The 13,523-nt window shown below is 44.9% G+C and overlaps 1 protein-coding gene across 2 annotated transcripts in view; it reads left to right on the top strand.

Moving 5' to 3' along the window:
- Positions 1-13,523, top strand: part of LOC135024051 (interleukin-1 receptor type 2-like) — a 42,947-nt gene that overhangs the window by 15,672 nt on the left and 13,752 nt on the right. For both annotated transcript variants that reach the window (XM_063953436.1, XM_063953435.1), the window contains exons 5-7: positions 795-966; positions 1,197-1,262; positions 3,728-3,860. In XM_063953436.1, coding sequence (XP_063809506.1) covers positions 795-966; positions 1,197-1,262; positions 3,728-3,860 — 371 coding nt within the window. The remainder of the gene's footprint in view (positions 1-794; positions 967-1,196; positions 1,263-3,727; positions 3,861-13,523) is intronic.

Here is a 13,523-nt window from a genome sequence, read left to right as displayed (position 1 = left end):
AGTTAATTGTCGCTGCCACTGGCCACAGCGGCTGCGTGAGACGTCACGCAGCCGCTGCGGGCCCCCCCCAACGGTCCGGCCACGCCTGCATTGGCCGGACTGCTTCCCCTCAATGGCGGTTAATGCCGCCGACCAGCCCCCTCCCGCCCAGCGACTGCCTCTGTCTCAGAGGCGATCGCTAGGCAATGACAGCTGCCATACGCCGGCGCACTGCGGCGCCGGCGCATGCACAGTCCCGACCCGATCACTGCGCTGCAACAAACTGCAGCGAGCGATCGGGTCGGAATGGCCACTTAGTATATCTGCCCCTGAGAAACAAGTTAGCTCACCAGGGGCCTGATTCAGATGTTGGAGATTACATTGCTGCTGCTTACTTGGAACAGATATGATAATGTAGCAGTAGGATCACTTGTGACTCAAAGACCAGCTAAGTGGCCATGGGGTTACGCAAGCCAGGCACTACAACTACTTCTATGAAGCCAGGAAATCTCAGTTGGAAGATGGAGGCCCCAGCCTCGGCACACCCACAAAATGGACGTGAATGCCTCCATTTTGGGAAATGGGTGCAGTTGCCTCTTACTCCTCCCCTATACGGTTGCAGACTGCCAATCGTTTGATGTCTGCAGCTGTAATGTGTCTGACAACGCAGGATCCGTACTGCACATGTGAACGTCTGTACTTTGTGACAAGTGCAGCAAATGTGTTGAGACCTGAATCCAGCCTCAGGATACTGTACTCTACAGATATATTGCAGAATGTGCTAATTACATGAACATTATGTTTTCTTTGATTAGGATGGAGAACTTTTGCTGAATAGCTCCAAATTCAAACACTTGGATGGCAGCACACATGCTATAATAAATGATGTAAGACATACTGATGAAGGGTATTACAAATGCCAGTTAGCCTTTACCCATGAAAACACAGATTTCTCTGTTTCAAGGATTATCCATCTACGGACTGTAGGTAATTTCTAGTCTAGAAAACAAGCTAGGTATTAAACTGTACCATGGTATCCTGTTACGAAATAGATAGGAAATGGTCATTGTAATCTGTCCATGAAAATAAAAAAACAGAGGAAATGGAACCACTCATTAAGACATTCCTTTCACATGGTTTTAAAATGTTGTGCTTCAATATTTTGATATACTTTTTAGTTTGTTGTATAACAGCTTTTATTCCTTTGCCATTTATAGATCAAGAGAAGAGACAGCATCCTATCATTGTGAATCCAAGTCGCAAGACAATAGCTGCAGCCATAGGTATGCACGGGAGGATAAGTAAATGATGCAGGGAAGGCTGACTTTTGGCAGTGCCATTGAAGCTATCCCAAAGGACCTCACTTTAGAGGGCTGACTGTCCTTCTTAATGACTTTCTCCAGATCCTTTTCTTTTTTAATATACAGTTTTTGTAGATGTTCCAGCATTGCTGTGGTTGTGTGTGCAGCCCAAGAGTGTGTAATCACCTGAGGGGGCGCACCACTGTCTGGCAGACATATTTGGCTGCTTGGAAGTTTTAGACAGCCAAACAAGCCTGGATCTATTTCACAGAAAGAGTTTGCTTAAAAGTGCCGCTCCCCTGGACCTAGGAAATTCACGGGTCGACCCCGTTCATCCTGAGCCTGGGAATGTGAAAGGAAATAAATGTGTATGTATGTATGTATGTGTGTATATATATATATATATATATATATAGTATATGGGATGCGGTCAGGATGCCAGTGGTCAGGATCCTGACCACATGGCCACAATGCTGGCATCCTGACCATAAGTATATGGGGACTGTCAGTGTTAGCTGGGAGTGGAGTTGTTAGGTTTAGGCTGTGGGGTAGGTAGGGTTAGGTTTATACACCAGCAGGGAGGGTTAGGCTTAGGCTGTACTTACCTACCCCGTCGGGGTTCTCTCCATCGAGATGGATGTCTTCTGACCGCCGGCATCCTAACTACTGGTAAAGTGTATCACACCCATATATATTTCACAGACTGTGAAAGGAAAGTGGTGGCATATATATCCTTTTTATGTAATATAATTATGTTAATAGAGGCCCCCACCGGTTTGTTTTCCATGGACCCCACAATCCTTAATCCATCCTTGCCTGTTTATCATGCCACACACTGAAGCCAATTGTTTTATTATAGGTGTGTGTCTGTCTCCCCCACATCCAGACACACACCTGCGGCTATCAGCAGGTGCGTAGAGAGCCATTAGGGGCCCTGGAAATGTAATGGGGGCATGGCTTAAATAGGTGTCTATGTTCTCCCAAAAAATTAATTTAATAAATTAGTAATTGCTGGCGCCATTATCCCAGTGATATTTAGGAAGATGGCACATGTGCACTAGAAAGCAAAGACTCTGGCACAGCACCAAAGTTATCACTGGTGAAGATGGCGCGGCCCAGCAACAGCCAACTCGTTACTATATATTTAGAAGGGGGTGTAGCAGACCCGAGCCTGGGCACGGGTAATCAGTACCCGCACCTCCACCCCCTCTGCATCACTGGCTATCAGAATGGAAGGTGGTGAGTCTGGAAGCTGTCACTGCGGGAGGCGGAGCTGCTGCTGCTGCAGACCTGGCCAGCCAATTGGAGCTGTTTTGCCAGACCCGAATTTAAAATCCAAAGTCCAGCACATGCATAATACAGAAAATCAGGGTCCACCCTGCGCAGTGGCCTGAATAACCCTGGTAAGTTACAGGGTTGCAGAATCGGGACTTACGACCCAGGTTGTTTAGGATGTACCAGGTAGTAAACAGGTTTTTTCAGAAAGTCTGAAAGGGGTATTAATGGTAATTGAATATAATTCTCTTTTTGGTGCACACTATTATAATGATAGGAGGAGAAAACAATCCCAGTGGGATTAGTACAGTATATATGGAACAATGGCAAGGGGTTGGGAGATCTATGAGCTATACCTTAGGGACAACATACAAATTAGTCACTACCAGAAGATCAGGATTTGGGAAATGCCATTTACACGTCTCTCAGAAGATCCTATTCTACACTGAGCTATTCCAACACTGGTGTAGCTATAGGTACTATACATATCTTTTCACAAAAAAATAAAACACGTAAGAAAAACATTGGACCTGCAGTGTAGTCACATACATGTGAATTTTCCAGACAGTTATTTTTCAGAATGTAATGCTTATATTTGTGCTTAAATGATCTTAATACAAGTAGTCTTATTAGAGCAGAAAACATGGAAACAAATGCACTAATTTACTGTAAGTGTGATTCTAAAAAAAGAAATCTTAATTTAAATGTACAAAATTTATCCGTGCTATCCTACCAGTGCTCTGAACTCACTATTTGGTGCAAGATAGTCCCACTTGGCCCTGCATTAATAAAGTGGGCTGTAAAAACTATGTGGTAAGGATTGAACGGTAGTATTTCATTCACACTTAGTAAATAGGGATACAGCTCATTTAGGCATCACAGTTTCAGTGCACATTTGCAAACAAACTAAGCAGCTGGCTTACGACAATACTTGCCATTATGTAAGAAGACACCATCTGTTGAAGAACTTTAAAAGCAAGAATTAAAAATGGCCATCTATCACACTACTGATCTAGTGCAACTTGGGTACTCCTAAGTATTGGCCCACTAAAAAGATTCATCACACTATTCATAACATCATATTCTACAGTTTCCTGAACGTGTTGAATTCTTGAAGATTAATACATGTAATCAAATATTGATATAACATTTTTTGCTAATTTCTCCAAAAGGTTCGAAATTAGTGATTCCATGCAAGGTCTTCACAGGCCACGGTGAAACCAATCTCATCGTGTGGTGGGTGGCTAATGACTCTTTTGTTGATGAACTCTTTGAAGATGGTCGGGTTACCGAAGGGATGTTGCAGTAAGTGTATTATATTTTATATGAAAATTGAAAGACAGTCCAATGCACTGTTTAAGTGATAAATACTTTGTATTTTGTATTAATAGTTTGTATAGAAATGTTATGCGGGAATAATAAGCAATGCAACAATATGATAACTGAGACAATTTACTATACGATTTGCTGATGCAGCAAAAAGGCTAAGAGGCCTATTTATCACCATTCGCATCTTGGATAGGGATGTCATGTGATAAAATCGCCTAAACTCGCACTGCGATAATTGATTACATCGCAGGGATGTATCAATTATCGCATGCAGGGACAGAGTTTGCAGTCAAGCTCTGTCCCTCTTCGCAGCATCATCGGGGTATTTTTAATAAAAAATACCCCAATGTCCTGCTGCGCATGCGCAGCCCCCGCCGACATCGTCGCTACCACCGACGCCCGGTCGACCCCCCCCGTCACGACTACTCCCGCACGCTGCGGACCCCCCCAGCAGGATAATATACTCACATGTCCAGGGAGCCAATCCGCGCTGCTTCTGCTAGGCTGCTGGGCGCCGGATCCTGTGTTGCGGTGACTCCTGGTGCTGTAAAGTGCGCTGCCGCTTTGCATCATCACTTTACTGCACCGGGGCCACATTGCAGCATATGGGGGACCTGGCGCCCGGCAGCACTCAGCGGAGCAGTGGACACCGGGAATCTTGACAGGTGAGTATGTTTTGGGGGGTTTTTTGTAATTTTTTTTTTTACTTTTTTTAACACTTTGATCAGCTTGTGTGTCCATCAGACACACATTGCTGATCACTGGAGCCAGGTCCCCGCTCAGCTTTCTCTGCCAGGGGCAGAGAAAGCTGTGCAAATGCCTCCCTATCGCAGTGCTGCCCTGTGATCTTGCCACATTTTTTTTTAAATAAATCTGGTCAGATGGCATTTCCCATTGTAAGTATGGGGAATGCGATGTGGCTTACTAAAAAAATGTGAATTAAAGGGTTTGGAGCAGTTTTTTATGAAAATGCAATTTAATACATGTAGGTGATACTAAAATAATGTTAACAAATAGACCTCTAAGAGAAGTCTGTGTTACCATAATAAATTAAGGTCAAGTTTAGTTAAAAAATTTTTCCAAAAAAATGCAAATCATAACAATGTGTTTAGGTCCCATAAATTGTTGACAATGGGGCTAATTCAGTAAGGATTGAAAATTCTGCATATTTTGTTAGCATTCTGGGGTCCGCCCATCGCAGGGCAAGGCCGCCCAGCATGCTGACCGCCGTCTCCCCCCCTGCAACAAGCAGAAATTGCGAATGCATCGCAATTTCTGCTTGTTAGCAGAAATTAAGGATGCCTTCTGCCGGTGCAGTGATCATGCCCCTGCCACCACGCCTACCCCCCCGTTCACACTGCCCCCCATTTTCCGGCTTCCACCCCCGCAACACTCCGTCTCCACCCTGGAAATGGAGCGTTGATGCCCCCACCGCCTTGCGACCGCCTTGCGAATGTCTGTGCCTGCCAGAAAATGCGGGTACATGGACAGGACTTGCGTGCGCCTGCATCTTTTTCTCATTTCTTGCGGCTGGATTGCACACTGTGGTCCAACCTGAATTAGCCCAGATGATAGCCTAAGTTATTTTTTCCAAACAGTTCATTGAAATTACAGTTATTTATGGATAAAACAAAACTTTTAAATATGTTTTCATTTATAGGTTACAGCTCCTTATATGCAGTTTATTATAGACATACCTAGATAATGCTATTTAGCCAGTTATGACTTGAGGTTCACTGTGTATATTAAGATACATTTCCAACTCCTAGTCCTTGTACTTCCATAATGAATGTCAGAATGTTTAGCCTGAACGATTAATCTTTTCGCAAGAATCTGTTTTTTTATTGAGTTGTCTACAGGTTCACTGAATGATGAATACAAGTGCAGTTCTGTATTCAAGGTATCTGCATTACCATCTGGTGGTCATTTGTGGTACTGCAGCATCCCCGAAATATACAGTACATGTTTGATAAATTGATGTCTTACCCCTGTAAAAGTATATGTACTTGTGAGGGTACTGGGCCTATGGTATTTTTAGCACTTTAATCTACTCAGCTCTAACTGGACAGCCTGGTGGTAGGATACAAAAAAGCCTGCGAAAAGGGACTATAATCAACGGTTTCCCTGGAGTGCTGTCCCAATGACTGAGCCTCACTGTTCACTAGTCCGATGTCCTATGACTCTTAGCAAATGCACAATGTAACAAGGCCCAGGGAGACTTTGAAAATCCCAGCCCAGCCCAATAGGAACTGTGACTTCTAGTCAAAACTGTCCCAAAGTAGACATGTGCCCTTTATCTAGATCTACAGCCAGTCTCCATTCCTGCCATAAATGTATATAAGCACTTGAGACACTGCACCAATCCTAGTGATTTTTTGACTGCACTATAGGGGTCATTCCAAGTTCATCGCACGATGCAACTTTTTGCAGCCCGTGCAATCAACTAGACACCACCTATTGGAGAGTGTTTTTTTTGTATAGCAAGGCTACGATCGCTTGTGCAGCCCTGCTATGCAAAAAAAGTTTTGTGCAGAACAAGATCAGGGTATGAGTTACTTACCCTGTGCGATTAATCCAGCGTTGATGGTCCCGGAATTTACATCAGACATCCGCCCTCCAAACACCTGGACACGCCTGCGTTCGTCGCACCACTCCCATAAAACGGTCAGTTGATGCCCCAGAACGCCTTCCTCCTGTCAATCTTCTTGCGGTTGCCGCTGCGGCCGCTTTCTTTGCTAGCGGCGTCGCTGCCCAAGATTTAGAGAAATGAATATACATCCCTTGAATTGGATAATATCCTCCTCATATTATGAAATCCTGAAGTCGTGGTCAACAGCACATGTGGAAAAAGCTAATTCTCATCATGTGCAGTAAAATCAATTTAATCACCTAAAATACATCAAAGACATAAATACATTTTACAAAACAGTATTGATGTAACAATACAGATACAGATCCCCCCTAGTTCCTGTGAGTAGGAGAAAAGTTGCACAATTACCAGAAGGGCTGAGAACTGGTGAAAAAACAGTTCTCAACCACAATTTTATAATCACCAGAAGTCCAAAGTCCAAACAGGAATAGCAGGGTTTCCTCCTTACGGCAGCCGATGCGTTTCGACCCTGGGTCTTTTTCAAGGCAGTGTAATAGTTCCCTTTCCCTGTATCTGTTTAAAAACCCTTATTGTCCAATCAAAACGTCCTCTACGCAGCTGCAATCACTAATTAAATAACTACATTCCCCAGTCTTCCTGTAACTCCTGAACTTGTTGTATATCGTAGTCATGGAAACGGGAGCTCTGGCCGCTCTGACGTCACTTCCGGCTGTGTCCTATTATATTCCTCCTGCCCGGGAGTGCACTGTGTCCACTAGTGTGTGATCTAAATGATCCCGCCACGTCACTTCTCGATACAGCGACTCCTCATAGAAGTGAAAGTACATTTCCTTATTCCCCCACAGCGTCACTTCCAGACATCACAGCCCTTTGCAGAAGGGGAAATAACAATCCTAATCATATATTCTTTTGATCGCCACGGCGATATATAATCAACGAAACATATTAAAATTGACGGTATATCTACAATAAAAAATATCATTTTAGAAAAGGATATATAATAATATTAAAACAGAAAAAAATGAAGAAGATGAAAAGATGTAAGCCCCATAAAGAAACAATTCAGTATCACCAGCAGAATCATAAAAAAAACATTTTAACTCAAAATAATTATTGATCCCATCATGTGGATGCAGTGTGTTGAAGTCATAAATACACTAGAGATGTGCACCGGAAATTTTTCGGGTTTTGTGTTTTGGTTTTGGGTTCGGTTCCGTGGCCGTGTTTTGGGTTCGAACGCGTTTTGGCAAAACCTCACCGAATTTTTTTTGTCGGATTCGGGTGTGTTTTGGATTCGGGTGTTTTTTTCAAAAAACCCTAAAAAACAGCTTAAATCATAGAATTTGGGGGTCATTTTGATCCCAAAGTATTATTAACCTCAAAAAACATAATTTACACTCATTTTCAGCCTATTCTGAACACATCACACCTCACAATATTATTTTTAGTCCTAAAATTTGCACCGAGGTCGCTGTGTGAGTAAGATAAGCGACCCTAGTGGCCGACACAAACACCGGGCCCATCTAGGAGTGGCACTGCAGTGTCACGCAGGATGGCCCTTCCAAAAAACCCTCCCCAAACAGCACATGACGCAAAGAAAAAAAGAGGCGCAATGAGGTAGCTGACTGTGTGAGTAAGATTAGCGACCCTAGTGGCCGACACAAACACCGGGCACATCTAGGAGTGGCACTGCAGTGTCACGCAGGATGTCCCTTCCAAAAAACCCTCCCCAAACAGCACATGACGCAAAGAAAAAAAGAGGCGCAATGAGGTAGCTGACTGTGTGAGTAAGATTAGCGACCCTAGTGGCCGACACAAACACCGGGCCCATCTAGGAGTGGCACTGCAGTGTCACGCAGGATGTCCCTTCCAAAAAACCCTCCCCAATCAGCACATGATGCAAAGAAAAAGAAAAGAAAAAAGAGGTGCAAGATGGAATTATCCTTGGGCCCTCCCACCCACCCTTATGTTGTATAAACAAAACAGGACATGCACACTTTAACCAACCCATCATTTCAGTGACAGGGTCTGCCACACGACTGTGACTGATATGACGGGTTGGTTTGGACCCCCCCCAAAAAAGAAGCAATTAATCTCTCCTTGCACAAACTGGCTCTACAGAGGCAAGATGTCCACCTCATCTTCACCCTCCGATATATCACCGTGTACATCCCCCTCCTCACAGATTATCAATTCGTCCCCACTGGAATCCACCATCTCAGCTCCCTGTGTACTTTGTGGAGGCAATTGCTGCTGGTCAATGTCTCCGCGGAGGAATTGATTATAATTCATTTTAATGAACATCATCTTCTCCACATTTTCTGGATGTAACCTCGTACGCCGATTGCTGACAAGGTGAGCGGCGGCACTAAACACTCTTTCGGAGTACACACTTGTGGGAGGGCAACTTAGGTAGAATAAAGCCAGTTTGTGCAAGGGCCTCCAAATTGCCTCTTTTTCCTGCCAGTATAAGTACGGACTGTGTGACGTGCCTACTTGGATGCGGTCACTCATATAATCCTCCACCATTCTATCAATGTTGAGAGAATCATATGCAGTGACAGTAGACGACATGTCCGTAATCGTTGTCAGGTCCTTCAGTCCGGACCAGATGTCAGCATCAGCAGTCGCTCCAGACTGCCCTGCATCACCGCCAGCGGGTGGGCTCGGAATTCTGAGCCTTTTCCTCGCACCCCCAGTTGCGGGAGAATGTGAAGGAGGAGATGTTGACAGGTCGCGTTCCGCTTGACTTGACAATTTTGTCACCAGCAGGTCTTTCAACCCCAGCAGACCTGTGTCTGCCGGAAAGAGAGATCCAAGGTAGGCTTTAAATCTAGGATCGAGCACGGTGGCCAAAATGTAGTGCTCTGATTTCAACAGATTGACCACCCGTGAATCCTTGTTAAGCGAATTAAGGGCTGCATCCACAAGTCCCACATGCCTAGCGGAATCGCTCCGTGTTAGCTCCTTCTTCAATGCCTCCAGCTTCTTCTGCAAAAGCCTGATGAGGGGAATGACCTGACTCAGGCTGGCAGTGTCTGAACTGACTTCACGTGTGGCAAGTTCAAAGGGCATCAGAACCTTGCACAACGTTGAAATCATTCTCCACTGCACTTGAGACAGGTGCATTCCATCTCCTATATCGTGCTCAATTGTATAGGCTTGAATGGCCTTTTGCTGCTCCTCCAACCTCTGAAGCATATAGAGGGTTGAATTCCACCTCGTTACCACTTCTTGCTTCAGATGATGGCAGGGCAGGTTCAGTAGTTTTTGGTGGTGCTCCAGTCTTCTGTACGTGGTGCCTGTACGCCGAAAGTGTCCCGCAATTTTTCTGGCCACCGACAGCATCTCTTGCACGCCCCTGTCGTTTTTAAAAAAATTCTGCACCACCAAATTCAAGGTATGTGCAAAACATGGGACGTGCTGGAATTTGCCCATATTTAATGCACACACAATATTGCTGGCGTTGTCCGATGCCACAAATCCACAGGAGAGTCCAATTGGGGTAAGCCATTCCGCGATGATCTTCCTCAGTTGCCGTAAGAGGTTTTCAGCTGTGTGCGTATTCTGGAAAGCGGTGATACAAAGCGTAGCCTGCCTAGGAAAGAGTTGGCGTTTGCGAGATGCTGCTACTGGTGCCGCCGCTGCTGTTCTTGCGGCGGGAGTCCATACATCTACCCAGTGGGCTGTCACAGTCATATAGTCCTGACCCTGCCCTGCTCCACTTGTCCACATGTCCGTGGTTAAGTGGACATTGGGTACAACTGCATTTTTTAGGACACTGGTGAGTCTTTTTCTGACGTCCGTGTACATTCTCGGTATCGCCTGCCTAGAGAAGTGGAACCTAGATGGTATTTGGTAACGGGGGCACACTGCCTCAATAAATTGTCTAGTTCCCTGTGAACTAACGGCGGATACCGGACGCACGTCTAACACCAACATAGTTGTCAAGGACTCAGTTATCCGCTTTGCAGTAGGATGACTGCTGTGATATTTCATCTTCCTCGCAAAGGACTGTTGAACAGTCAATTGCTTACTGGAAGTAGTACAAGTGGGCTTACGACTTCCCCTCTGGGATGACCATCGACTCCCAGCGGCAACAACAGCAGCGCCAGCAGCAGTAGGCGTTACACGCAAGGATGCATCGGAGGAATCCCAGGCAGGAAAGGACTCGTCAGACTTGCCAGTGACATGGCCTGCAGGACTATTGGCATTCCTGGGGAAGGAGGAAATTGACACTGAGGGAGTTGGTGGGGTGGTTTGCGTGAGCTTGGCTACAAGAGGAAGGGATTTACTGGTCAGTGGACTGCTTCCGCTGTCACCCAAAGTTTTTGAACTTGTCACTGACTTATTATGAATGCGCTGCAGGTGACGTATAAGGGAGGATGTTCCGAGGTGGTTAACGTCCTTACCCCTACTTATTACAGCTTGACAAAGGGAACACACGGCTTGACACCTGTTGTCCGCATTTCTGGTGAAATACCTCCACACCGAAGAGCTGATTTTTTTGGTATTTTCACCTGGCATGTCAACGGCCATATTCCTCCCACGGACAACAGGTGTCTCCCCGGGTGCCTGACTTAAACAAACCACCTCACCATCAGAATCCTCCTGGTCAATTTCCTCCCCAGCGCCAGCAACACCCATATCCTCCTCATCCTGGTGTACTTCAACACTGACATCTTCAATCTGACTATCAGGAACTGGACTGCGGGTGCTCCTTCCAGCACTTGCAGGGGGCATGCAAATAGTGGAAGGCGCATGCTCTTCACGTCCAGTGTTGGGAAGGTCAGGCATCGCAAACAACACAATTGGACTCTCCTTGTGGATTTGGGATTTCAAAGAACGCACAGTTCTTTGCGGTGCTTTTGCCAGCTTGAGTCTTTTCAGTTTTCTAGCGAGAGGCTGAGTGCTTCCATCCTCATGTGAAGCTGAACCACTAGCCATGAACATAGGCCAGGGCCTCAGCCGTTCCTTGCCACTCCGTGTGGTAAATGGCATATTGGCAAGTTTACGCTTCTCCTCCGACAATTTTATTTTAGGTTTTGGAGTCCTTTTTTTTCTGATATTTGGTGTTTTGGATTTGACATGCTCTGTACTATGACATTGGGCATCGGCCTTGGCAGACGACGTTGCTGGCATTTCATCGTCTCGGCCATGACTAGTGGCAGCAGCTTCAGCACGAGGTGGAAGTGGATCTTGATCTTTCCCTAATTTTGGAACCTCAACTTTTTTGTTCTCCATATTTTATAGGCAGAACTAAAAGGCACCTCAGGTAAACAATGGAGATGGATGGATTGGATACTAGTATACAATTATGGACGGACTGCCACGGTTAGGTGGTATAAAAAAACCACGGTTAGGTGGTATATATTATAATAATAATACAATTATGGATGGACGGACTGCCTGCCGACTGCCGACACAGAGGTAGCCACAGCCGTGAACTACCGCACTGTACACTGGTTGATAAAGAGATAGTAGTATACTCGTAACAACTAGTATGACACTATGACGACGGTATAAAGAATGGAAAAAAAACCACGGTTAGGTGGTATATATTATAATAATAATACAATTATGGATGGACGGACTGCCTGCCGACTGCCGACACAGAGGTAGCCACAGCCGTGAACTACCGCACTGTACACTGGTTGATAAAGAGATAGTAGTATACTCGTAACAACTAGTATGACACTATGACGACGGTATAAAGAATGAAAAAAAAACCACGGTTAGGTGGTATATATTATAATAATAATACAATTATGGATGGACGGACTGCCTGCCGACTGCCGACACAGAGGTAGCCACAGCCGTGAACTACCGCACTGTACACTGGTTGATAAAGAGATAGTAGTATACTCGTAACAACTAGTATGACACTATGACGACGGTATAAAGAATGGAAAAAAAACCACGGTTAGGTGGTATATATTATAATAATAATACAATTATGGATGGACGGACTGCCTGCCGACTGCCGACACAGAGGTAGCCACAGCCGTGAACTACCGCACTGTACACTGGTTGATAAAGAGATAGTAGTATACTCGTAACAATTAGGATGACACTATGACGGTATAAAGAATGAAAAAAAAACCACGGTTAGGTGGTAGGTATATAATAATAAATAATACAATTCTGGTCGGACGGACTGCCTGCCGTGTGCCGACACAGAGGTAGCCACAGCCGTGAACTACCGCACTGTACACTGGTTGATAAAGAGATAGTAGTATACTCGTAACAACTAGTATGACACTATGACGACGGTATAAAGAATGGAAAAAAAACCACGGTTAGGTGGTATATATTATAATAATAATACAATTATGGATGGACGGACTGCCTGCCGACTGCCGACACAGAGGTAGCCACAGCCGTGAACTACCGCACTGTACACTGGTTGATAAAGAGATAGTAGTATACTCGTAACAATTAGGATGACACTATGACGGTATAAAGAATGAAAAAAAAAACCACGGTTAGGTGGTAGGTATATAATAATAAATAATACAATTCTGGTCGGACGGACTGCCTGCCGTGTGCCGACACAGAGGTAGCCACAGCCGTGAACTACCGCACTGTACACTGGTTGATAAAGAGATAGTAGTATACTCGTAACAATTAGGATGACACTATGACGGTATAAAGAATGAAAAAAAAACCACGGTTAGGTGGTAGGTATATAATAATAAATAATACAATTCTGGTCGGACGGACTGCCTGCCGTGTGCCGACACAGAGGTAGCCACAGCCGTGAACTACCGCACTGTACACTGGTTGATAAAGAGATAGTAGTATACTCGTAACAATTAGGATGACACTATGACGGTATAAAGAATGAAAAAAAAACCACGGTTAGGTGGTAGGTATATAATAATAAATAATACAATTCTGGTCGGACGGACTGCCTGCCGTGTGCCGACACAGAGGTAGCCACAGCCGTGAACTACCGCACTGTACACTGGTTGATAAAGAGATAGTAGTATACTCGTAACAATTAGGATGACACTATGACGGTATAA

This window comes from Pseudophryne corroboree, chromosome 2 (assembly GCF_028390025.1).
Source record: "Pseudophryne corroboree isolate aPseCor3 chromosome 2, aPseCor3.hap2, whole genome shotgun sequence".
Classification (NCBI taxonomy): domain Eukaryota; kingdom Metazoa; phylum Chordata; class Amphibia; order Anura; family Myobatrachidae; genus Pseudophryne; species Pseudophryne corroboree.
This window is presented reverse-complemented; position numbering and strand designations above follow the sequence as displayed.